The sequence below is a fragment of the Drosophila santomea genome, chromosome 3R, assembly GCF_016746245.2.
Source record: "Drosophila santomea strain STO CAGO 1482 chromosome 3R, Prin_Dsan_1.1, whole genome shotgun sequence".
NCBI classification, from domain to species: Eukaryota; Metazoa; Arthropoda; class Insecta; order Diptera; family Drosophilidae; genus Drosophila; species Drosophila santomea.
In genome coordinates, this window is record NC_053019.2 from 12483392 (window position 1) to 12507490 (window position 24099).

Below are 24099 nucleotides of genomic sequence, written 5' to 3' on the forward strand. Positions count from 1 at the left end.
ATTAATTTCTGTATTTTATTTACTTTCTGTTGGGTGCTTAAATTGCTTATTATTCATTTTAATGTTAGCTGTTCCTGAAACTTAATTTGTCTATTGCTAGCAAAAATGTATTTTTACTTGATGTATCGATACTTGCAAGTATACATATGTATATAGATTTAATAAGTGTCGCTACGCTTTTGAGAAAACTTTTTGAGCATTTCACAATTACATTTACCAATGTAAAATTAAATACGGGTGTTGTTAAAACTAAAAATTTTTATTTATTTTATTTTCAACATATTATAACTTCCCTGACTCATACATTAAAAACAATACGGTTCAGAAATTTAAAAAAAATCCTATTTGTATGCAACTAGGAATAGCGTTACGAACTCCAAATGCGGACGCCAAGAAGTATGCTATGATTTTGATAGTCGACACTAAACTTTAGCATCTTTTACGTTTTATAGACTACGATCAATAAGTGAACAGTGGAAATTTGCACATGCGCATAATTTGGATGAGTGACCGATAAGAACGAATGATTGAATGATAAATAAACTCCTTTCTGGGCAACATTAGAACATCTGGGATAGTTTCACCAGATCCAAGAGGGAATAAAATGGCTTCTGTTTGGTGTCCCGCTCGTGACTCTTAACCGGAATGTCCTGAAGTAAAATCGGTTCCCTGTTCGCTCGACATTTGTCCAGCACCCGTTCAAACTCTGCCAGTGCGAAGTCTTGAGAGGAAGCGGCTCTCTTCGGATCGATAGTCTCCATTAGGACCTCCCACTGGGCCCGCTGCGGTTTGATGGCTATCCCTAGGCCTTTATCAGCTGCATTGATGGTGGCCACTGCTGCACCTGCTCCTTCAATCATGGCCAGAACCAGGCAGCCCACAAGAGCACTGTTGGCCATGGCCCGAATGCCATTACGAGCGGCCAATATCCCACCAGTGGCCGCTCCACTGAGAATCGAGTTCCAGGCATCCTCCCTTTGGCGATAGTGGACCAGGACGCAATCCACTGTGCTGAAAGTGGCTCCCCACACAGCAAAGCTGCCGGCAATGGAGGGCGTTCTCATCTTCACCGAATCAATGCCACCGTAAAGGCTGCGCTGCAATCCGGACGGAGCGTTACGGAAACCCTTGAGAAACTCGAACAGCGATCCTCCTATGGTGCCCATCATGAAGGCACATCCGCAATCCTCCACAATCCTAATGGGACACGGCTGGCGATTGTACTCCATGACCACGTTCGATAGTACCAATACCTATATCCAAACCGTAGAGTATACTAATATTCTTCAAGTGGCTTCAAATCAAAAACTTGTGTTTGGGAAATAGACTTTTGAGTCTACATAATACGAAGTGTTTGTGCCGGTGACGTTTGCGTCCTATCTAGATTTTTAAAATTTTCTGATCTTAATTTAGCATTTAAAACCACGGATAAAGCTATAAATGTTTATTATGTTATAATCCAACTCAGTTTTAGTAATGTACAAATTTTCTTAAAAATCATTCAAAAATATGTGTTTATCTCTAAATAAACCCACTTTAATAAATGCGTTATCAGCATTTCAGGCTAAGAAGCAGGCAACGCAATGTAACAAGACTTGAATATTCAGTTATCAAAGTACTTGCGGAACTCCTGGCAACCAGCCCAGTTTTCTTCCCAACCAACTGTGAGTTTCTTAGTCTGCTCGTACCAACGTGCCACATTGGCATACCGCTTGAAGTCAAAGCCAGCCACCTCAAAAGTGGAAACGGTGGCCAGGAAGGCAATATCGGCCAAGCTGTAATCCTCTCCGGCGCTGTAGGTCTGCCCCTCCAGGAAAGTATTCAGGAACTCGAAGGCCACCTCGATCTTCTTATAGTTCTCCTCGTTGGCAGGCTTCTTTAAGAAAATCTGCGGATAGTAGTACTCGGAGAAGCTCTTGTACAGCGTGCCCATATCGAAGTACAAGCGCTGATTGATCAAAGCCTGCCTTTGCACATCCTTGGGGAAGAGCTTGTCGTCCTTGCCGTACTTCTCCACCAGATAAACCATAATGGCCCGCGACTCCCACAAAGCAAATCCATTATCATGCAGCGTGGGGATCGTGTGCTGCGGATTGATCTTCAGATATTCCGGCTTGAATTGCTCGCCACCTCGGGTGTTGATAATGGTCTTCTTATCGAACTCCACACCCAGTGCCTTGGCTGTCATCAGAACAGAGCGGCAGGGAGCAGATCCGGGTCTGTAGTATAAATCCATTTTACGCTTGGTGGGATCTCTGCAAAGAAAAAGGCAATTCATCAAGATCAAATGGTGTCACAGTTGATAAATATGAAAACGAACAGCTAATCACTGTCTCATTGATGGCACTCAGTGAATCTGGTTACGCAACCTCTATAATAAATTCACCAAAAATAACAAAAGTATACCTACGTGGTAATCAAATATACTCGACTGCTCTGTTGGAGTCGAAGCGCAACAAGCTACTGAAAAATGCTCTGCGGTTTAGCCGTGTTTTATACGCCCAACCAAAAAAAACAGAAGATAACCACTTATACTCTCAAAGTGTTTTGTGGGCTGATTGATCAATTAAGTACAGGTGATAATTGACCACAACACGAAATACGGCACCTAAGAGAAACTTCTGGAAGAGAGCTCCAGAAGTATAAGGCCAACAGGAAAAAGATTTTCATTTCGTACACTTTCCCGATAAACTAAACTTTACGTAAATCATAAATAAGTACAGGTGTTTGGCTAAAATTACATTTGACTTTAATTGCTTTGGCTATCAGCAAAATCACGGCAGCTGGTATTTCAGCACACCGACACGTAGCATTATCTTATCGGTATCAGAATGTTTGAGGTGTCGTAGCCCAGCGAATTTTACAAGAGCAGAGGATCCCCGGCCTTAGCGCAATCCAAAAGACAACAGCTCTTTATTCATTATACTCTTAAAGTCACTCACTCTTTATTCAAACAGACCGATACAGATTAGATTATTTATTACAGCCCAGTCATTGTTTGTTTAAAATCGAACCCAGATACAATTTCTTGTAGTACTCGCAGCCCTCCCAGTTCTCCTCCCAGCCGGGTATCACTTTCTTGGCATTCTCGTACCACCTAACCACTTCCGGATATTTTCCAAAATCATATTCCGATATTTCAAACGTGGAAACGGTGGCCAGGAGGGCGAAGTCGGCCAGAGTTAACTTGTTGAGGGCGGCATACTCCTGGCCCTTCAGCAGAGTATTGAACATATCAAAGGCAGCATCGATCCTCTTGATGTTCTCGGGATCAGCCGGCTTCTTCACATCCTCGAACAACTGCGGATAGTAGTAGTAGACGTAGCTCTGATACAGAGTGCTCAGGTCGAAGAACAAGCGCTGGTTGACGACAGCCCTCTCCTGGGGATCCTTGGGATACAGGGAGCCACCCTTGTCGTACTTCTCGCCCAGATAAATCAGTATAGCCCTCGACTCCCAGAGGGCGAACCCATCGTCCACCAGCGTGGGAATCGTATGCTGAGGATTGATCTTCACGAACTCCGGCTTCAGATGGTCGCCGGCATCCAGATCGACCTGCTTCTTGTTTAGCTCGAGTCCCAGGGCACGGGCCGTCATCAGGATCGAGCGGCAAGGTGCCGAGTAGAGCATGTAGTAGAAGTCCAACATGTTTATTTGCTGAGCTGAAATCGTACTGGATTAGTTTACGGAAAATTGGATCTTTTATACTGTTGTCCCCGTCAAGGAATGATAGATTCAACTGAAAGATGAAAGTGTACCCTGTTCTTTGAGAGTGTTTGTATTATTGTATCAAATTATCGAAGATATCGCGAAATATCGCCTTTCTAAAGAGTATATTGCAGATCGCATTTTGTTTTCAATAATAAAGTTTATTATTAATGCCTGCAAAACCCTGAAATAGTACTAAAAAAAATTTTATTTCTCGATATTTGCGTCTTTTTAAATAAGTAATTTAACTCGGGTAGTTTTCCACTCTGTTTTCTATCTTTGAATAGCTTTTTTGAGAATGGGAAATTAGATCTACGATTCTCAAGAAAAACCATAGTTCCTAATCTGGCGGCTCACTAATGAATACTGGTATTTTTCCTTCCACCTTTTTCTTACTTTACGGCTTCGTCCCTTCACCAAATCAAACTGACAAACATAGCGAAAATATTCGAGCTTTATATTTTTTTTGTTTGTCTCTCATTTCAGAGAGATTCATTTTAGCGAACTCTTTTGAAATCACCCCTTGCATCGAAAGAGAGAACGACTGGCATCATGAGCCCACTTATTCAATTGTCTCCATCCACGATATCCACCAACCATATATACACAGCAGAATAAATAAACACCCATTTAAAAAACACATTTGTATTTTGTGCATTCAAAAGAACGAACACTTATTTATTGTCTTTGGAGACAGGCGAATTTGGAATTGTTGTTTGTGAACGTGAATATAAATACTACATCATATGTACGGGTAAAAAAACGTGAATATCAGGCTTATTCGAAGTACTTCTTAAACTCCAGGCATCCGGCCCAGTTCTCCTCCCATCCGGGAGTCACCTTCTTGGCGTTCTCGTACCACTTGTTCACATTGGCGTACTTGCTGATCTCGAATCCGGCCACCTCGAAAGTGGAGACGGAGGCCACCAGGGCAATATCAGCCACGGTGAGGGAGTCACCGGCGGCGTAGTCCTGTCCCTCCAGGAAGGTGTTCAGGAACTCGAAGGCGGCCTCGATCTTCTTGAAGGCCTCGGGATCGGCGGGCGCCTTGGCGAACACCTGTGGGTAGTAGTAGTTGGCGAAGCTCTGATACAGTGTTCCCATGTCGAAGTACAGGCGCTGGTTGATCACGGCGCGCTTCTTGGGGCACTTGGGGTACAGGGAGTCGGTCTTGCCGTACTTCTCCACCAGGTACACCTGGATGGCACGGGACTCCCACAGCGCGAATCCGTTGTCCACCAGCGTGGGAATGGTGTGCTGGGGGTTGATCTTCAAGAACTCCGGCTTCAGGTGCTCACCGCCCTGCAGGTTGAGCAGCTTCTTGTTCAGCTCTACGCCCACGGCCTTGGCGGTCATGATCACGGAGCGGCAGGGGGAGGAGCCGGGCAGGTAGTAGAAGTCAGCCATTTTACTGGAGGAGGAGAAGTTGCCAAACTGGAGGTTAGTTAAATGCTCACAATTTGTATCCAACTTATTAACAAATATTTATGAAGATACATTGTTATCTCCCTGATTCAAGCCCTAAGGTTATTTAAAAGCTTTAAGCATTCATTTGTTTTTCTGAATTTTGTTTTAAATGGAAGAATCAAGTTGAAAAGAAACTTGGAACGGCGAGTCCGCCATATTTGATTGGAGTGAACAAATCTCCGACTTCTTTTCACATTTAGGCATGAACACCAAGCATATTTCAAGCATATCCACAAGCATCGCGTCGCATTCATATTTAAATCAACATTCTCTCTCGCTTTAAGACCCAAATTGTTTCTACACTATTATTCACATTATCCATATGGCGTGCAAAAGTCTAGATGCTAGAAAGATATGCCGCAATTAGACGCGCTCTATAATTACGAGTTCAGACAAAAGCGGACTTAATTGGGCCCTCATTACAGAAGTTCACTTGGCCATGATGTCATATCTGGGCTATAATGCGTTCGACTCTTTGGTGATTTTTCATGCTGCTCCTTGCCGACAATATTCCCTTTATTTTAGCCCAAACACAGGCACACAATCACAATACACAATACATATATAAATTTTGCTATAGACTTACAGTTTTATTTCTGTGGAGAATCTCGCGATGTACACTGTACCAAATGAGAAGTAGCACTGAACGGAATTCGAAGAGCGAGCCCACTTTTATAGGGGTCGGCTGCGGTCGCCACAGAGCCGGCAAACATGAGTTGTTGCTTGAAGCGCGCCGAGGGGCGGCAGAGCGCAGGGGCGTGGCAGGGAAGGGAGAGAGATAGAGAGAGAGGTAGCAGCTAGTTGATTTCGTGCCGGCGTTTTTGTCTTTTATTTTTTATTGACTTGCCTCTACACATACCCACTAATGGCGGCCAAAAATGTGACGTTAGCAGAGTGATTAATACACTGCTGTGTGGCCATGGGTGTGTGGAGCCGTGTGCCAGTGTGTGAGTGCTTTCGAGGATGTTGCATACCACCCGTTCTCCATCCAGCACCCCTGAAGAAAGCTGAAACTTTCTAATGATCCTCCATTGGAACGAAGTCTTTTCCCGCTTAAGAACACAATTTTGCTGAATTTTTTAAAGAATTTTTGAAAAAAGTATTTAATTACGTTTTTATCAAACAGTTAACAACCTAGATACAATCTTGCACAATGGGCATTACTCAACCTAACGTCCTAGGGTATTAACACTTCGACTTGCTAAGTTGGCACACCCATTTGGTGCACTCAATTTGCTTGAAACACATTTTTGCATTTCTAATGAACATCTGTGCGCCTGAAAATAAATTCTTCCTATAAAATGCAAAAAGTAAGTAAATAAATAATAAGTAAATAAGCAAGCAAAAGCAGATAACAATTCAAGCCGGCCGGCAAACATTGATATCAGGCAAACATATAGCAACAGTTGTCGAGCATTTTCAACTGAAACACACAAACAAATCGTGATAGGCTCTCGCAATTCCCCGAATTATTCAATATTTTTTGACTCATATTAATAATGTTAATGGGTAAAACCAGGTTCTGGTAGATAGTAGTAGGCACTGAGTAAATTATGGGTCAAAGGAACATGCAAATGTGTAATTAGTGGTAGACATTTTCAATGTAATTATTTTGATGGACTGAGTCCATATATCGATCGAATTTCATGTTTTGTGTTTAGACGGCCTTGGGTAGTAAGCAATAATGGCTGTGGTGACCATATTACATGAGTAGGAATACTACACTTTCATTTCTTTGAAGTATTTAATGCCATCGAAGCCGAGCACTCGAATATTCCTGCCACAATTCGCTGGGGGTGTATATTTTGTCCCAAAAAACAAAACAATTCCATTTTATCAGTTTCACAAGTCACAATACCAACTATCAGCATGACCGCGCGAAAAAATTCAATAACAAGTAGGAAAAAATGGAAAGAGTATTTTCGTGGGCGACACGTCAAACAAATTGCGCTCTTAACGTCGAGAACAATCCACGAAACGCTTGTGAAATCAGAAAGCCCCAAGCCTCAAGTCCCAAAACCCCATGTTTCAAGTCTCCAAGAGTTACTCATTTGAACATAATGCCGAAATCCATCTGAATCATGGGAAACACGAAATCGTAAACATAATACGAGTAAGTTCGCCAATAACTGGTTGGGTTAATTCACAAAAAAGCCGGCCCAAAATGTAGCGTAAAAAGTAGAGAAAGGTCACTGTGTTTGCCACTGCAGATCAAGAGAACCAGTTGGACGGCATTGGCCAAGTGTGCGTCACAGGGCAACAAACAGAAAATAAGGTGTGAAATTCAAACTATTCGAAGAGCAAAGTTAAAGAGATCCGAACCACAAAAGAGAAAGGATGGCGCGAAGAGCCCCAACGATCTCTTACCTCCACCTCTTCGCGATCATCTTGTTCTTCTGCCGGTCTCCCATATAAACACATATAGTCGATACATATGTATATACTTTCTGGATTCCGTTTGCCGGCGACTCGCGTTTTGTGTACAGCTGCGTTGATCTTTCTTCACTGATCTCCGCTTTAGAATATTTATTATATGCTGAAACTGAATACATTCGGTTATAGATTGTTATACAAAATGTATTTTTATTTTTAGGCCTCAGTCTCAGTTTCAGTTTAGGCCTGGCTTTATTTAAAGCACTTAAACAAATTCCTAATCATTTGCACGTACGTGTCTCCTTGTCCTCGCTTTCATTATTCATTATCATTTCAATTAATCGAATAGATAACGCAAAGAAACTGATGAGTCAACTTATGTGTTATAAATTTAAAGGCCGGGTTATTCAAGGCCTCCTTTTTTGATTATTTGGCTGACAACAAAAAACAACCTCTTCAAAACCCAACCATATAAAGAACCTTTAATTTCAATGTATATTTTAATATAATATAATATGAAAGCTTATCTTTTTCCTGAACAGCCCGAACGTAATAAGTTCGGGCAACTCCTCACATATAATCATAACTCTTTTTTCATGATAACAAGCCTATCCTTATCATTAACGTAAAAAGTATGCATTTAAAGCTGTTCCGAGTTTTGTTTTCCAAATGATAAAATAATTATACAAATTTGATTTAAAGAAAATTTTTTATTGCCTCTACGAGAAGAAACAAAAAAATATATCTGTCTTGTTTTAAGCTGAGACATTTTAAAGCTAACACCAAAATTGTACCAAAAGTCAGAACCGAAACAGGGCAGATAATGTGCACACATAATATACAAAAAAACAACCAAACAAACAATGAGTTACTCATTTACTATATAAGTACCTGCCATTTCTGACTGATTTCAGTTCTCGTTCTCCACTCCAAAAGGCCAACAACACCCAAAGCTGCTCCAACATGGATTTTTACTATATGCCAGGTAGCGGTGGATGCCGCACGGTCATCATGGTGGCCAAGGCCCTTGGTCTGGAGCTGAACAAGAAGCTACTGAACACCTTAGAGGGTGAACAGTAGAAACCGGAGTTCGTGAAGCTCAATCCCCAGCACACCATTCCCACTCTGGTGGACAATGGATTCTCCATCTGGGAGTCCCGTGCCATCGCCATTTACCTGGTGGAGAAATACGGCAAGGACGACTCCCTTTTCCCCAAGGATCCCAAGAAGCAGGCTCTGGTCAACCAGCGTCTGTTCTTCGACTTGGGAACCCTGACCGATGCCTTCTCCAAGTACTACTACCCGCTCTTCCTAACTGGAAAGCTGGGATCCGAGGAAGACCTGAAGAGAATTGAAACCGCCTTCGGATTCCTGGACACGTTCCTGGAGGGCCAGGATTACGTGGCCGGAGACCAGCTCACCGTGGCCGACATTGCCATCTTGGCGAATGTCTCAACTTTCGAGGTCGTCGGGTTCAGCTTCAGCAAGTACTCCAATGTGGTCAGGTGGTACGCCAATGCCCAGAAGCTGACTCCCGGATGGGACGAGAACTTGGAGGGTCTACAGTCGCTGAAGGCGTTCTTTGAGTCCCGTCTCGCCGCTGCAAAGTAAATGATACTCAGACCTTTTAAATGTAAATAAAAAAATTATAGTAAAAAACTAATAAAAGACTTTTTACACTACATAACTTTTTATTGTCTTTCTGTTGTTTTCTAAATAAATGGAAGTTAAAAAGCTGGACTATAGTAAAAAAAACTAATAAAAAGACTTCTTACGTTACAATTTATATCAAAATTTTTAATTTTCTTGAATTTTATTATTTTTATTCAAAATTGTACCGATATTCAGAAGTTGTTAAAATTTCTCGTTCGCACTTCCACTCCCTGAGTAACGGGTATCTGATATACATAGTTAGCTTTAAAAAGGGCATTGCTTATGTGTTTCTTTATAACAAATTTAATTTCTTATTTATTTCATAATCTTTAAATGGTGCTTTGTTTTGCTGCCTACTCGCACGTTTTATGACTCATAGAACTTTAATTTTCTAAATCCCTCCATTTCCCTTACGATAACCATCTAATCATACGAACTAAAAGAAGTTCGAGGAGATGATTATACATTATGCACCTGAAAAGTTTCATTAGCACTTCCTTGTCACCCCATATTAGTCATTATAAGTAAATACCTTTAAACCAAAAAAACAAGTTTGAAAAAGTTTATTCTAACCATGACTGGCATTTATTTCCACGCAAGCATAAACAATTGGGTAGAGATAATTTGTCGAGCATTTTCCTATAAAAGAAATGGGTTTACCGAGAATTGTCAGTCGTAGTTCTCCACTCTGCGGGTTAACAACAATTTAGAATACTCCAAACATGGACTTTTACTACATGCCAGGCAGCGGAGGATGCCGCACGGTGGTCATGGTGGCCAAGGCCCTTGGTCTGGAGCTGAACAAGAAGCTACTGAACCTCATGGAGGGTGAACAGTTGAAGCCCGAGTTCGTGAAGCTCAATCCCCAGCACACCATTCCCACTCTGGTGGACAATGGATTCTCCATCTGGGAGTCCCGTGCCATCGCCGTTTATCTGGTGGAAAAATACGGCAAGGACGACTCCCTTTTCCCCAAGGATCCCAAGAAGCAGGCTGTGGTCAACCAGCGTCTGTACTTCGACATGGGAACTCTGTACGAGAGCTTTGCCAAGTACTACTATCCCCTCTTCCGCACTGGAAAGCCCGGAACTGATGAGGACTTGAAGAAAATCGAGACCGCCTTTGGATTCCTCGACACCTTCCTGGAGGGCCAGGACTATGTTGCTGGCGACCAACTTACCGTGGCGGACATTGCCATCCTGGCCACTGTCTCCACGTTCGAAGTCAGTGGCTTCGACTTCAGCAAGTACTCGAATGTCACCAGGTGGTACGACAATGCCAAGAAGGTGACTCCCGGATGGGACGAGAATTGGGAGGGGCTCATGGCGATGAAGGCGTTATTTGATGGCCGTAAATCGGCTGCAAAGTGATCGGTATCACGCCTATTTATTGCTTATTTATGAAACTGTTGAATTAAATAAAAGAAGTTAAGTGTTGTCAAATATTAATAGAAATATAATATGTATGGAGGAAACACAAATTTTGAAGACGCTTAAGCGAAACAATAACTAGAAGAGAATTATATAAGAGAATATACATCTGTGTGGAAATGGTTCCCTGAATTCTATAGTCTGATATTACAGAGAGCACAAACACGAGTAATATGAACATTTTGCACATACACATAGAAAAACAATATATATACCAGTGGGGAGCTCTTTTCTCTTTTCTTCGGAAAACACAAACATATGTATGAGGAGCATAGCTTAATTGGCAGAAATTCGTGGGGGTCCCAGGCAGTAAGGTTCTTTCTCTCGAACGGGCAAGTCAAATTCCGACATGGACCTATACTATCTGCCCTTGGTCGGCGCTTGCCGCTCCGTTCTGATGGTGGGCAAGGCCCTGGGTCTGGAATTTAACAAGAAGATAATCAATACCCTGGAGGGGGAGCAACTAAATCCGGATTTCATCAAGATCAACCCCCAGCACTCGATTCCCACGCTGGTTGACAATGGCTTTACCATTTGGGAGTCTCGTGCCATCCTGGTTTACCTGGTAGAAAAGTACGGAAAAGACGACTCCCTGTACCCCAAGGATATTCAGAAGCAGGCGGTGATCAATCAACGCCTTTACTTCGACATGGGCTTAATGTATCCCACCCTGGCCAACTACTATTACAAAGCATTTGCCAACGGTCAGTTAGGCAGTGAGGAGGACTACAAGAAGGTGCAGGAGACCTTTGCTTTTCTGAACACATTCCTGGATGGCCAGGACTACGTGGCTGGAGACCAGTACACCGTGGCCGACATTGCCATTCTCGCCAATGTGTCCAATTTTGATGTTGTGGGATTCGACATCGGCAAATATCCGAATGTGGCCAGATGGTACGACCATGTCAAGAAGATTACCCCTGGATGGGAGGAAAACTGGGCGGGAGCACTGGAAGTAAAGCAGAAGATTGAGGAGAGAAAGAATGCTGCCAAATAATTAATTTATTATGATTTTATTATGAATATATATTATATCCGTAGATAATGAATAAAGTTAAATCAGTTATTGAAGAGTTATTTGTTGCTAAGACCCACAGCACTCAACCGAATGGCAATGATTGCAGTATCAGAGCAAAAATAAGAGGTTATTTAACTTTTTTTTATTAAACTTATTTATAGAACGCTTGTTTTATGTTTTTTTATTTTAATTCGAACATTTCTGGGTATGATTAATAAAATACGATGAAAAAGTTGTTTTACCCATAATCGATCAAATCAGCGAGATATCAAATTTCAAAATTTTACTATATAAGAGAGAACCATTGCTGGTCGCAATCAGTTCTGCTCTTCTCTTCTAGCGAATAGCACACGGTTATCGCCCCAGCAACATGGATTTCTACTACTCACCTCGAAGCAGTGGCTCCCGCACCATTATCATGGTAGCAAAGGCTCTTGGAATCGAACTGAACAAAAAGCAGCTGCGTCTCACGGAAGGGGAGCACCTCAAACCCGAGTTCGTGAAGCTCAATCCCCAGCACACCATTCCCACGCTGGTGGACAACGGATTCGCCATCTGGGAGTCCCGTGCCATCGCCGTCTATCTGGTGGAGAAATACGGCAAGGAAGACTCCCTTTTCCCCAATGATCCCCAGAAACGTGCCCTGATCAACCAGCGATTGTACTTCGATATGGGAACCCTGCATGAGTCCTTCATGAAGTACTATTACCCCTTCATCCGTACTGGTCAGGTTGGAACTGCTGAGAATTACAAGAAGATCGAAACTGCCTTTGAATTCCTGGACAAATTCCTTGAGGGCCAGGACTACGTGGCTGGTGGCCAGCTCACTGTGGCCGACATCGCCATCCTCTCCAGCGTTTCCACTTTCGAAGTGGTGGAGTTTGACATCAACAAGTATTCGAATGTGGCCCGGTGGTACGCCAATGCCAAGAAGGTTACTCCCGGATGGGACGAAAACTGGGCGGGTCTGCTACAAATGAAAACAATGTACGAGGCACAAAAATCCTCATCAAAGTAAAATCAGTTGTAATAAACTTATTTAAAAAAAAAAACCTTTGTATTTGTTTATGCTTATACTATAAACAGTTTAATAGCATATATTTGACGAACTGTACATTATCAAAAACACAATCAAACTATAATCAGACTAATAATCACAAACAAATGATAAGTTAGCAACAGAGTTTTCTGACAATCTGTTTCAGTTATTATTCGTCCTCCTAGCGAACAATACGTCAATGTTACGGATTTATTTTATTCGGTTGTGGTAAATTTGATGGAAATCGAGTTTAAAAAGAAGCATTTGGATACCTAAAAGAAGTCCAACCAGAAACCGAGGTTTTTTAAACCCAACCCTCAACACCCTTTTTAAAAATATTTTTTATATATGGGAATATCGTGCTACCATTTACAAATTATTACTTCAATATGTTTTCCGCTGGACATTAGGTAACTGCTAGGAAATTTACAAATTGGATGAAAATAAGGTAGTTTTAAATCCTTTCTTAGGGGATCAGAATCATGAGTCAATTCTTGCGTCTACTCTCATCAAATATCCAAAGTGGCCAAGTGGTACTATAATGCAATTATATCAGTTTAAAGAAACAACTGGAAAAGTGCGTTAAAGTTGAAAAAAAAAGTATCGAGGAAGTCGACAGTACCCAAATATATAATAAACTTTATAATCGAAATATGGTTAAATAATACATAAAACACGTTCATGAAATATATAAGTGTAAAGCAGCAGCTCAGTTTTGTGACGATTGGGCACACTGAAGATAAGCGAAGAGAGACAGGTAATTTCACCACCACACCCAATTACCCGAGTGTTGGGGCTTTAATAGCTGTAAAGAAGCGTCGAGCAAACAATTATAATCAAATGGGAGCTAGATGTGTTATCTCGCAATTGTTTTGATATAAAAAGGAAGGCCACCTATTATCCCAATCAGTTCTGTTCTTGCCTTCCAGCGAATAACACACAAATATACGAAATGGATTTCTATTACTCGCCCCGTGGGAGTGGATGCCGTACCGTGATCATGGTGGCCAAGGCCCTTGGTCTGGAGTTGAACAAGAAGCTAGTGAACACCCTTGATGGTGACCAGCTGAAGCCAGAGTTCGTGAAGCTCAATCCCCAGCACACCATTCCCACTCTGGTGGACAATGGATTCCCCATCTGGGAGTCCCGTGCCATCGCCATTTACCTGATCGAGCAGTACGCCAAGGACGATTCCCTCTTCCCCAAGGATCCCAAGAAGCAGGCTCTGGTCAACCAACGCCTAAACTTTGACATGGGTACTCTGTACGAGAGCTTTGCCAAATACTACTATCCTCTTTTCCGCACTGGAAAGCCCGGAACGGATGAGGACTTTAAGAAGATCGAGAGTTCCTTCGAGTATCTAAATATCTTCCTGGAGGGCCAGGACTACGTGGCCGGTGATCACCTTACAGTGGCCGATATTGCCATCCTCTCCAGCGTTTCCACTTTCGACGCCTTTGATTTCGACCTTAGCAAGTACTCGAATGTGGCCAGGTGGTATGCCAATGCCAAGACGGTGACTCCCGGATGGGACGAGAATTGGAATGGAGTGTTGGAACTGAAGGCAGTTTTTAATGCCCGTCAGGCGGCGGCGAAGCAATAAATATTTTATTTATTAATTTTATTTATTTTTATATAATAATATAATTTTAAAATATATACTGCACGTTTTTTTACTTTTAATACATTTGAAAAAGCAACTTCTTTTTTGTCCAAGCTTTGGTTCCGAAATTCCCTAATTATATATACACTTTTATTTATTTATAAATCTGTAACGAACTCCTGACTTATACATTATTAAAAAATATATATTCTAGCATTTTTAAAAGTAAATGTTTACTTTTCGAATTTCATTTCTATCAATCGAAATTAAACTGGAACAGTTTGTCCAGACTTAAACGGTTAAGGAACAAAAGTTAAAGTAGTCATGCGCACTGTGTGAGAAATAACGTGAAACAGATGAATTGAAATTAATAAATGGGAACAGAACATGAATGAAACCTTGTTCTTAAAGAAAGAAATGTTTTAAAATAAATGATAAGATAGTTCGCTCCTCTGCTATTTTGACTGGGAACTATTTTTTTTTCACTGTAATGAGACCAGTTGCAAACCTTAGTTCCTATGAAGAAATTTTTGATTATTTTCAATTGAAGTCAATTTGACTTCATATTCCCCCGTCTCATATTATCTCAGTTGATTATTATTAGTGTAATTAAATACTTCATGAAAGGCCCATACCTACAAACGCAATTCTATGAAATTTTCGTTGAAAATCTGTTTATGTATTTTGAATTTACATTTCTTATAAAAATAATACAAATTGCATACAATTTGTTTTTACACAAGCAAACGAAATAGATTTCGTCTGTCGCCTATACACATATAAAAAGAATTAAAGGAAAAAGATAATTATAATCGGCAAGTAGATAGATTCAAAACAAGTTTGCTTTATAAGAGAGAATTTTGGCTACCGTCAAATTAGTTTGTTTTCGTTATTCCAGCAGGGTAAACGTATTCGCAACTCTTCTGATGATGGATCTCTATAACATGTCTGGTTCACCGAGCACCCGAGCTGTTATGATGACCGCCAAAGCTGTGGGAGTCGAGTTCAACTCGGTGCAAGTGAACACCTTTGTGGGGGAGCAGCTGAACCCGTGGTTTGTAAAGATAAACCCTCAGCACACGATTCCCACACTGGTGGACAATGGATTCGTTATTTGGGAGACACGGGCCATTGTTGTCTACCTAGTGGAGCAGTACGGAAAGGACGCCTCTCTGTATCCAAAGGATCCCCAGAAGCAGGCTCTGATCAACCAGCGGTTGTACTTCGATATGGGCACACTGTACGATGGCATTGCCAAGTACTTCTTCCCACTTCTCCGCACTGGCAAACCTGGAACTCAGGAGAATCTGGAGAAGCTGAACGCTGCCTTTGATCTTCTCAACACCTTCCTCGATGGCCAGGATTACGTGGCCGGCAATGAACTATCCGTGGCAGATATAGTTATACTGGCCACCGTTTCCACAACCGAAATGGTTGACTTCGATTTGAAGAAGTTCCCCAATGTGGACAGATGGTACAAGAACGCCCAAAAAGTTACTCCCGGAGTGGAGAACTTGGAGAGAATTCTAAGCGCCAAGAAATTTCTGGCCGAAAACTTAATAGAAAAGTTATAAATATTATTAAGAAATAATGTATGTTTGTTATTGGTAAGGGTGCGGGGTGCTGGGTCTGTGGTGCGGGGCCCCGCAGCTGCTGCAAACGATCGCGGGAGAAAGTTGAATAAAGAATAGCGTAAAGAACTCGCAGTTCTTTGTTAAATGATAAAATATTGGTATCACAGTGAACGACCATAATTATATCGCTACTAATAAATTATTATCATTTCAAAGTTTATTCAAATCAGTTGAGTGCACGTAGATAAGAAATTTCGAGGGTACAATAGATGTTTCTGGAAATAAACGGCACTGAATAATAGGTATATTAAATTTGATAGGAAATGGGCCTATGAATACAAATCATATCATTTGATAAGTGAAAAATATACAATTTATGTATCTACTAATGTCTTTGAATCTATGTTGACATCTCCGCTGCTTAACTGCGATTTATATATATAATAATGATAAGCATTTCTGTAACTTCTTGAAACTAGTGCCAAGCTCCCTTAGTCACAACTAATTATTGTTAGCCCAAGTAAGCGAAGTGCTCAAAAGTGAGTTCTAACAATGACAAACACGTTCATATAATCTTTGCCCATGCTGATAGTGTTTTGGTTTTTTTGCCATAAATACGAGGACCCGGATAGCGAGAAATCAGTCTACTTTTTCCACTTCTGAAGCTCGCACGTTATAGTCGCAATGTCAAGCCTGGATCTCTACAATTTCCCCATGACCCCGGCCAGTCGCGCCATCCAGATGGTGGCCAAGGCTCTGGGTCTGGAGCTGAACTCCAAGCTGATCAACACGATGGAGGGTGACCAACTGAAGCCGGAGTTCGTGAAGATCAACCCGCAGCACACCATTCCCACACTGGTGGACAACGGATTCGCCATCTGGGAGTCCCGTGCCATCGCCGTCTATCTGGTGGAGAAGTATGGCAAGCCCGACTCCCCACTCTACCCTAAGGATCCCCAGAAGCGGGCTCTGATCAACCAGAGGCTCTACTTCGACATGGGCACCCTGTACGAAGCCATGACCAAATACTTCTTCCCTGTCTTCCGCACTGGCAAGCTTGGAGATCAGGAAGCTCTGGACAAGGTAAACTCTGCCTTCGGATTCCTTAACACCTTCCTGGAGGGTCAGGACTTCGTGGCCGGCAACCAACTGACCGTGGCTGACATCGTCATCCTGGCCACCATATCCACCGTACAAATGTTTGCGTTTGACTTCACCAAGTTCCCGAACGTGGAGAGGTGGTTTAACAATGCCCAGAAAGTTACTCCTGGATGGGAGCAAAACATTGAGACTCTGAAGCAGGCCAAGAAGTTCCTGGACGACATGAAGGCAAAAAGGGAAAAAGAAGAGAAGGCTTAAAATGTTGTATATTATTAATAAAGTTTGTGTAAATAACAATTTTTGATGGCTTACTGATTTGGTGTGGAGAGTGCAAAGAAACGAGAATGTTTTCGAATATGGATAAAACAAAAAATTATTGCTTGATATACATGTTAAATTTGCAACTTCTGAAACTGCTATCATATGATGATAAGGCATTGGAAATTCCATTAACACTTCTTATCTTCAAGTCATTGAGTGGCGCACTTGTTTATTTCATAACAGCAAATCCAAGTAATGCAGTCACTGATAAGATTAATTCCACTTCTAATACATTATATTCAAGGACAGGGAAGCCGCCAGCCAACATTTTAGTTAATGAGTAATACTTGACAACCGTTCTTATCTTTATTGCCATATTATTTACATTTTGTGCGATCAGCCTAGCTTTCCGAATTCATCTATCATATTTCTATCTAAAGCATTAATCAGCTTGACCCTTTAGCATTGACCTTTCTGTTTCACGGCCTTCTTTTCAGTCGCACAGCTCTAATGACCTATCATAAATTTCTAATTACTGCAGTCAAAATAATTGACATTTTGAAGTAAATTCAAATTGAAAGCCGTAACTCTTGCACGCATGTACCCCTGAAAGTATATATGTGTTAATTCCCTTTCATTCCCATTAGCTAAACACTCCATATTACCCCGGATCGTTATCACCGATAAAGCTGCTACTCGGGAAAGTCGCCCGACTCTGAATGACAATATATGGAAGTATTGATTTTTGCCGCCTTTTGTGATGGCTATAAAAGCCGTTGAACCTTCATAGCTGTGGTCAGTTGTGAACTAGAATCGTAGGACCTTTCATCATGGACTTTTACTACCATCCTTGCTCGGCTCCTTGCCGCTCCGTCATAATGACAGCCAAGGCCCTTGGAGTCGACCTGAATATGAAGCTATTGAAGGTCATGGACGGGGAGCATCTGAAGCCGGAGTTCGTGAAGCTTAATCCCCAGCACTGCATTCCAACCCTGGTGGACAATGGCTTCTCCATCTGGGAATCGCGTGCCATTTTGATCTACTTGGTGGAGAAGTACGGCGCGGATGACTCCCTGTACCCAAGCGATCCCGAGAAGAAGGCCGTGGTCAATCAGAGGCTCTACTTCGACATGGGAACCCTGTTCCAGAGTTTCATTGAGGCCATCTATCCACAGATAAGGAGAAAACAGCCTGCCGATCCAGAGGCCATGCAGAAAGTGGACACCGCCTTTGGGCACCTGGACACCTTCCTGGAGGACCAGGAATATGTGGCTGGCGACTGCCTCACCGTGGCTGACATTGCCCTGTTGGCCTCCGTTTCCACCTTCGAGGTAGTGGACTTCGATATAGCCCAGTACCCAAACGTGGCCAGGTGGTACGAGAATGCCAAGGAAGTCACTCCCGGTTGGGAGGAGAACTGGGACGGTGTCCAGCTAATCAAAAAATTTGTCCAGGAAGGGAATGAGTAATTTGATGTCATTAGTAGGGTCATTAGTAAATACCTAACATAATACCTATATTAAAACAAATAACAAGTAACTAAAACAAAAAAAATACATTGTTATGAGCACCGTGATAATAAATAAATAATCAAAATGGAACCCTCTTGTTGAACAATCAGAAGAAATCGAAGCTTTTATTTGTTGAAAAGCTGCTCCATATATGGAGTTTTTATAAAACAAACCAAGGGAATTATTTGTTTACTCTCTTATCAGCAAGTATTTATTACTTTGGCTTTTCCGTTTGAAATGTTGATATCCATGGAATTGATCATTTTAATTTTAATTTTCGGGTTTCTAGTATCGCCTAAATAAAATAATGGAAATTCAAGTAAAAGCGATATTTAGTATACTTATTATTCCCGAGCAATTGCATTTTGTTCGGATCACACTAATCAGCCCCTACTTATATTTAAAATTCCAGTCTCTGTCGTGGCTCATAAAAGTGAGATTGTGTTTCTGCAGCTCTGTAAATTCCGCGAGTGCCCCGCGACAATTGCCAATTGCGATTTCAACACTGCAGTTGAATGCACGCGATGATTTCACTGGTGTACATATACATCCACTTGGACCCCTTTTCCCCCCTTTCCCCAAGGGGATCCACAAGTCACTTGGGCCGTTGACCGACCAACTATTAGAACAATCGCGAGTTCAGTTAGCTAACAAACGTGCTGCTTGTGGCATTGAGCGAGTACAAATTACATATGCAAGTGCACACATATTTCACATTGGTCAGTGTGCGCCATAAAATCAACCAGAGGGTTGCTTCAAAAGTTTCAAACTTACAACTGCTAATTCTCTATAGGCAAATTTAACAATAGTATGCTATTTGCGAACTATTTAAAAATATACATTTTTTTCTTAGTAACAAATTTTCCAGAAAAAATTTGACAGAAAAAAGTGAAATCGTGTTTTATAGCATCATTAAAAGTATATTTTGCATTCCACTTAATTTACGAGCCAGCACTAAACCTACACCCACTGCGCCATCCCTAGTTAGTCAACTCGGTCACCGCCTCCGAGGCCTCCACCAGCTTCTGCAGTTGCTTGTACTTCCGGATGGCGTTGCGCACGAATTCTGTTGCCCGACGCACCCGCTCCGGAGTCATCTCCTCGGCCAGCATGCGACCCACATCCTGGGCACCACCCGTGCGCAGGATATTCACAGCACGGGCGGGTATTTCACAGATCGGGGTGATCCTGCAGAGCGCACTGGTGATGGCACCGCCGAACAGGATGATGCCCACGGCGGACACAACCACGGCGGCGATGCGAAAGAGCGTGGACATCAGGATCGTTGGCAGAAGATTGGAGACAAATGTCATCAGCGGATTCGAGGAGCTGGGCTGTGCAGCGGGAGACAGCACAGTGGTGCTGTCCGATTGTCCGGCTGTATTTGTGGGCATCAGGAATCCCTCGTAGCCCGTCTGAACCACAATGGGTCCAGGGTACGGGTAAATGCCAGCTGCTGCTCCCGCAACGGGAGCCGGATAGGAGTAGGGAGCATACGCACCATACTGAGTCAAGTACTGCTGAAAGGCCTCGGGAGTGAGGATTCCCCCAGCGTAAATGGCCGTGGGATCAATGCTGCTCCCACTGGCCACATTGTCAGGCTGTAAAGAAAGCATGAAAATTATAGATAGTTATTAAACTAAAGCTTAAACTATAAAAAAAAAATGTAGCACAATAAAAATGTATATATAACTTACCACCGCTGCTTCCGAATTTCCTTCAGCCGGAGGAATAGTTTCATTGTTGGTTGTAGGCACCACGTCTGTGGGGGCGACAACTGGTTCGCCACTTCCCTCGACCAGATTTTCCGACTCTTCGACGGTGTTGGGCGTGGCAGCGGGAGGAGCTGCATCCAGAGCGGGCACACACAGCGATCCGCGGATCATCAGCAGCAGGACGAACAGCACATGGGATCTGCAGTCTTTGAGGAACATCATCTTCGCTTGGGTGTGGAAAGTCAACTGATCCTGGCCAAGGCACGATCGAATGTTTTATAGCCTCGCTTGGCTCGGCCATTTTAGTCCTTATTTTGCAATTAATGTTACAATTCTCAGGAATCCAACAGATCCCTTTTCTTTTCTAATCCCTCACACAAAGCAATTTTCCATACCTTACCTGATTGTAAGGGTTCAGGTAGAAGATGCCCGGGCCGTGGGACCCCGTCACCTGAAACATTTATGTCCTGGCTAATTACCACTGTGCCGGCCATGTCCTTGAGTGGCCCTAAGAAATGTCAAGCACGCGATGAAGTCGTGACTGTCGAAAAATGTTTGATGCAAACACGTCGAGTTTCAAGTGAAGCCAATCAAAGCCCCCCACCAGTGAACTTAATCAGGTGCTCTGAATTGGAAAATCTGTTGGCAATCAATAAAAGCCGAAGCATAGCTTGGCACATAATGTAGACGTATAATTTTAGACACGAATGTGAGCATTTTGGCCGAGTTTTCGGGAACGTCAACGCCAACGCCCCCACCCCCACCCCCGCCACCATATCCTTTTCGACCAGGTGAACACTCGGGCGGACTGTCGTCCATGGCAACGTTCGTTATGAAAACTAAACGAAAACAAATGCGCCCAAAGACAGCGCCAACAACGCTGGCGAGACAACATGCTCTGAAAATTGGAAAAGTCAGACAGCGGATACGGCGGTGAGCAGCGTCGTCGGCAAGTTGGGACAGCTGAGGCAGATTCAATCACCAGATAGAATCCCACGCACCAGACACCGGAGCATCAGCATCAGTATCAGTATCAGTCTCAGTCCAAGTCCTTTGCAGAGTCCTTGTTAGTCCTGCAGCAAACCAGCTCCGGCAAACGCGGACGCGGCGACACTCGACGGCATACTGGGGAACTGCATCGACATCGACTCGGTGGCCGTGGTGCAGCACAAGCTGGTGCACAGAATTGTGTGAGTAGGAGTGTCCAATGGTCGGTCGTTTGGACGGTCAGTCTGGCTGGTCCAACGCCTTCTGTGCATATTCCATAATGAATAAATAAGTGAGTGCAATTAAGTGCGGGCCACAGCACAGCGATTACCATTTCTAGATAGCAGCGCCTCATGGGATGTGTTTCGAATCGGGAATTCCCTATATTCCTTATATAAAAAATTATTAATTAATTTTAAAAATCTCACGGCACATGTACCTATTTAGCAGCACACATTTTACTTTTACATTTTTCATTGATTTTACGTGGAAAAACAAAATCGCTGCATACTTTTAGGCGGAGTGTCAAACGACCAAACCTTCAGAGGAGAAATATTCAAAAGAAAGTTCCAACGCATTTGCAGTTTTTTATTGTTTCTCAAATACTATTTAACTAGTTTAAGGGCTGGTGAATATTTAATAATAACAACTGAATCCCATAACTTAACTCCACTAAAAATTAATTTTCAAATAGTTTTTTTACAACCATTTTGAATGGCTTTCCTTGAAATTTACTTGAGAATAAACTAGAGTGCTTTATAGCCGTATACAACTGAGCACCGCCCACTTTTTGCAAGTTCTCAAAAGACCACGCAAAGAACAATTGGCATTAATTAACTATAACTATGTAGACGAATAAAATCGATGCATTGATTATTTGGCGCTGACCGCCAAGAACCAAGTTTTTTGTGGCCGAAACCTCGCATTCCAGTTCCGGCCAATGTCCGACACGAAGCGTATTGTAACCGAATTCGTGTATTGCCTGCTCCTCAGAGGTGGCAAGATGTCGCCGCCCGTGCTGTACTACCTGCCGCCCAGTCCGCCCTGCCGCAGCATCCTGCTGCTGGCCAAGATGCTCGACATCGACTTCGAACTGAAGATCGTCAACATTCTGGAGGGGGAACAGCTGAAGCCGGACTTTGTGGCTATGAACCCGCAGCACTGTGTGCCGACCATGAACGACGAGGGTCTGGTTTTGTGGGAAAGGTGAGCTCGGTTATATCCTCTTCGACCCAGAAACTAATATCCTTACCTTGCAGTAGGGCCATACTCTCCTACCTGGTGGCTGCTTACGGCAAGAGTGACGAACTATATCCCACGGACATAAGAGTGAGGGCTTTGGTGGACCAACGCCTCCATTTCGATCTTGGCACCCTCTACATGCGACTCACGGAATACTATGTAAGTGCTGTTCATTATACAAATAAACATTTTTTGTATTTAGGGATTCTGTAGTTCAATTGTATAATCTATAAAGCAGACTCACCCGTTTGTAAATGAGACGACCATGTGATCTGCAAATATGTTTATTTTAATTACTTGTTAAAAAAGCTACACAAGCGCACAGATGACGCTGAAATTGAGCGAGCCGAAGCAAATAGAGAACTTAGTGTTGGCCTTTAAAACTATAAAATAGCTCGTATGCAAAGTTAAATTCAAAAGCGTTAGTCAAAGTTTAGATAGTGTTATATTTGAGCTTACCTTTTGTCTTATTATTAATGATGGCCAATGCTATGCAGTTCCCCACAATGTTTATTGGAGCCCCCTTGGACGAAGGAAAGCGAGCCAAATTGGCGGAGGCTGTGGGCTGGCTTAATTCGATCTTGGAGGGCAGACAGTTTTCCGCCGCCGATCACTTCACCATCGCGGATCTCACACTATTGGTGACCGTTTCCCAGCTGGAGGCCTTCGAGTTTGAACTTCGACCCTATAAACATATCCGCCAATGGCTCGATCGCTGCAGGGATCACATGGCGCCGTTCGACTACGAGGAGCTGAATACCAACAAGGCCAACATGCTGGCCGATATGTTCAAGGCCAAGATGAACCAATCTGCGGGCTAGCAGTTCTTTAAATCCGCGTTATAGTAGCGAACGAATAATTCCTATATAGTATCAGTTGTGTAAGTGTTGTATTAAATAAATGAATTAATTGTTCTGTACACAAGGACGTATGTTTTCCTTTGGAATGGATAAATCTTATTTAGTTAATTACCCGAAATTGGTTGTTAATAAAATTAAAACGAATTTATAATTTCTAGAAATATCCCATATCCCTTCAGAGCTTCTTTTTCCCCAAATTGTCGTACTCAACATTAAACAAAATCATTATCCCCAGCAAATTCCCATTCCAGTTAGGAGAACGGAATTAATAGGTATCACTTAGCCGGGCCGCAACGCGATATCAAATGTAATTTTCGTGTGAATTGGCAGTTAACTTAATTGAGTTTCAGTCTCCGAAGTGTGACAATCTAGATGAATTGACTGGTTCAAAGGGGGCCAAAATGAGCTGTTAACTGGTGGCCACAGACGGACGCTCACAAAAAGATGACATGACACACATTTTAAAAATACCGCCACCCAAAAAGGACTCTGCTCCAAATGTCCTCAGGCAAATGGACGGTATTAACGTGTGTTTGCCAGTTTGTTTGGTCAAAAGG

The 24099-nt window shown here is 42.6% G+C and overlaps 10 protein-coding genes, 1 long non-coding RNA gene and 1 pseudogene across 15 annotated transcripts; 6 read left to right on the forward strand and 6 right to left on the reverse strand.

Annotated features, from left to right (window-relative positions):
• Nucleotides 1-240: 240 nt before the first annotated feature.
• Nucleotides 241-1376, reverse strand: LOC120453291 (probable mitochondrial import inner membrane translocase subunit Tim17 3). Its single transcript, XM_039637920.2, has one exon. It carries the CDS (start codon nucleotides 1227-1229, stop codon nucleotides 561-563), a length of 669 nt encoding a protein of 222 aa, XP_039493854.1. The 5' UTR covers nucleotides 1230-1376; the 3' UTR covers nucleotides 241-560.
• A 74-nt stretch (nucleotides 1377-1450) lies between these two features.
• LOC120453292 (glutathione S-transferase 1-1-like) lies at nucleotides 1451-2551 on the reverse strand. Of its 2 annotated transcripts, none has more exons than XM_039637922.2 (2): nucleotides 2407-2443; nucleotides 1451-2255 (listed from the first exon to the last, which is right to left on the reverse strand). In XM_039637922.2, the coding sequence occupies exon 2, from the start codon at nucleotides 2234-2236 to the stop codon at nucleotides 1604-1606; it is 633 nt and encodes a 210-aa protein (XP_039493856.1). In that variant the 5' UTR covers nucleotides 2237-2255; nucleotides 2407-2443; the 3' UTR covers nucleotides 1451-1603. The 2 variants fall into 2 exon arrangements, with proteins under 2 accessions (XP_039493856.1, XP_039493855.1); XM_039637921.1 differs by having other exon boundaries at nucleotides 1452-2255; nucleotides 2411-2551.
• A 411-nt stretch (nucleotides 2552-2962) lies between these two features.
• On the reverse strand, nucleotides 2963-4124 carry LOC120451611 (glutathione S-transferase 1-1). 2 transcript variants are annotated; one of them, XM_039635445.1, is made up of 2 exons: nucleotides 4105-4124; nucleotides 2963-3662 (listed from the first exon to the last, which is right to left on the reverse strand). In XM_039635445.1, exon 2 carries the CDS (start codon nucleotides 3646-3648, stop codon nucleotides 2992-2994), a length of 657 nt encoding a protein of 218 aa, XP_039491379.1. In that variant the 5' UTR covers nucleotides 3649-3662; nucleotides 4105-4124; the 3' UTR covers nucleotides 2963-2991. The 2 variants fall into 2 exon arrangements, with proteins under 2 accessions (XP_039491379.1, XP_039491380.1); XM_039635446.1 differs by having other exon boundaries at nucleotides 4094-4122.
• A 226-nt stretch (nucleotides 4125-4350) lies between these two features.
• LOC120451694 (glutathione S-transferase 1-1) lies at nucleotides 4351-5877 on the reverse strand. Its single transcript, XM_039635588.2, has 2 exons — nucleotides 5762-5877; nucleotides 4351-5119 (listed from the first exon to the last, which is right to left on the reverse strand). The coding sequence occupies exon 2, from the start codon at nucleotides 5113-5115 to the stop codon at nucleotides 4486-4488; it is 630 nt and encodes a 209-aa protein (XP_039491522.1). The 5' UTR covers nucleotides 5116-5119; nucleotides 5762-5877; the 3' UTR covers nucleotides 4351-4485.
• On the forward strand, nucleotides 5092-10687 carry LOC120451695 (annotated as a pseudogene).
• A 247-nt stretch (nucleotides 10688-10934) lies between these two features.
• Nucleotides 10935-12680, forward strand: LOC120453066 (glutathione S-transferase D4). The gene is made up of 2 exons (XM_039637591.1): nucleotides 10935-11586; nucleotides 11990-12680. The coding sequence occupies exons 1-2, from the start codon at nucleotides 10981-10983 to the stop codon at nucleotides 12665-12667; spliced, it is 1284 nt and encodes a 427-aa protein (XP_039493525.1). The 5' UTR covers nucleotides 10935-10980; the 3' UTR covers nucleotides 12668-12680.
• Nucleotides 12681-13396: 716 nt separating this feature from the next.
• Nucleotides 13397-15865, forward strand: LOC120453694. Its single transcript, XM_039638515.2, has 2 exons — nucleotides 13397-14271; nucleotides 15207-15865. The coding sequence occupies exons 1-2, from the start codon at nucleotides 13641-13643 to the stop codon at nucleotides 15863-15865; spliced, it is 1290 nt and encodes a 429-aa protein (XP_039494449.1). The 5' UTR covers nucleotides 13397-13640.
• Nucleotides 15866-16416: 551 nt separating this feature from the next.
• On the forward strand, nucleotides 16417-17263 carry LOC120451635 (glutathione S-transferase D7). The gene has a single exon (XM_039635493.1). The coding sequence runs from the start codon at nucleotides 16550-16552 to the stop codon at nucleotides 17222-17224; it is 675 nt and encodes a 224-aa protein (XP_039491427.1). The 5' UTR covers nucleotides 16417-16549; the 3' UTR covers nucleotides 17225-17263.
• Nucleotides 17264-18003: 740 nt separating this feature from the next.
• LOC120451410 (glutathione S-transferase 1-1) lies at nucleotides 18004-18728 on the forward strand. The gene has a single exon (XM_039635081.2). It carries the CDS (start codon nucleotides 18058-18060, stop codon nucleotides 18694-18696), a length of 639 nt encoding a protein of 212 aa, XP_039491015.1. The 5' UTR covers nucleotides 18004-18057; the 3' UTR covers nucleotides 18697-18728.
• Nucleotides 18729-19629: 901 nt separating this feature from the next.
• LOC120451406 lies at nucleotides 19630-20709 on the reverse strand. The gene is made up of 2 exons (XM_039635074.2): nucleotides 20436-20709; nucleotides 19630-20339 (listed from the first exon to the last, which is right to left on the reverse strand). The coding sequence occupies exons 1-2, from the start codon at nucleotides 20673-20675 to the stop codon at nucleotides 19719-19721; spliced, it is 861 nt and encodes a 286-aa protein (XP_039491008.1). The 5' UTR covers nucleotides 20676-20709; the 3' UTR covers nucleotides 19630-19718.
• Nucleotides 20708-23554, forward strand: LOC120451407 (glutathione S-transferase D7). 3 transcript variants are annotated; one of them, XM_039635077.2, is made up of 4 exons: nucleotides 20708-21643; nucleotides 22434-22646; nucleotides 22700-22841; nucleotides 23180-23554. In XM_039635077.2, exons 2-4 carry the CDS (start codon nucleotides 22444-22446, stop codon nucleotides 23501-23503), a joined length of 669 nt encoding a protein of 222 aa, XP_039491011.1. In that variant the 5' UTR covers nucleotides 20708-21643; nucleotides 22434-22443; the 3' UTR covers nucleotides 23504-23554. The 3 variants fall into 3 exon arrangements, with proteins under 3 accessions (XP_039491011.1, XP_039491009.1, XP_039491010.1); XM_039635075.2 differs by having other exon boundaries at nucleotides 20752-21643; nucleotides 22292-22646; XM_039635076.2 differs by lacking the exon at nucleotides 20708-21643 and having other exon boundaries at nucleotides 22151-22646; nucleotides 22703-22841; nucleotides 23180-23538.
• On the reverse strand, nucleotides 22490-23281 carry LOC120451411. The gene is made up of 4 exons (XR_005616383.1): nucleotides 23142-23281; nucleotides 22927-23013; nucleotides 22693-22848; nucleotides 22490-22629 (listed from the first exon to the last, which is right to left on the reverse strand). It is a non-coding gene; the product is annotated as an uncharacterized LOC120451411 (long non-coding RNA).
• Nucleotides 23555-24099: the final 545 nt, after the last annotated feature.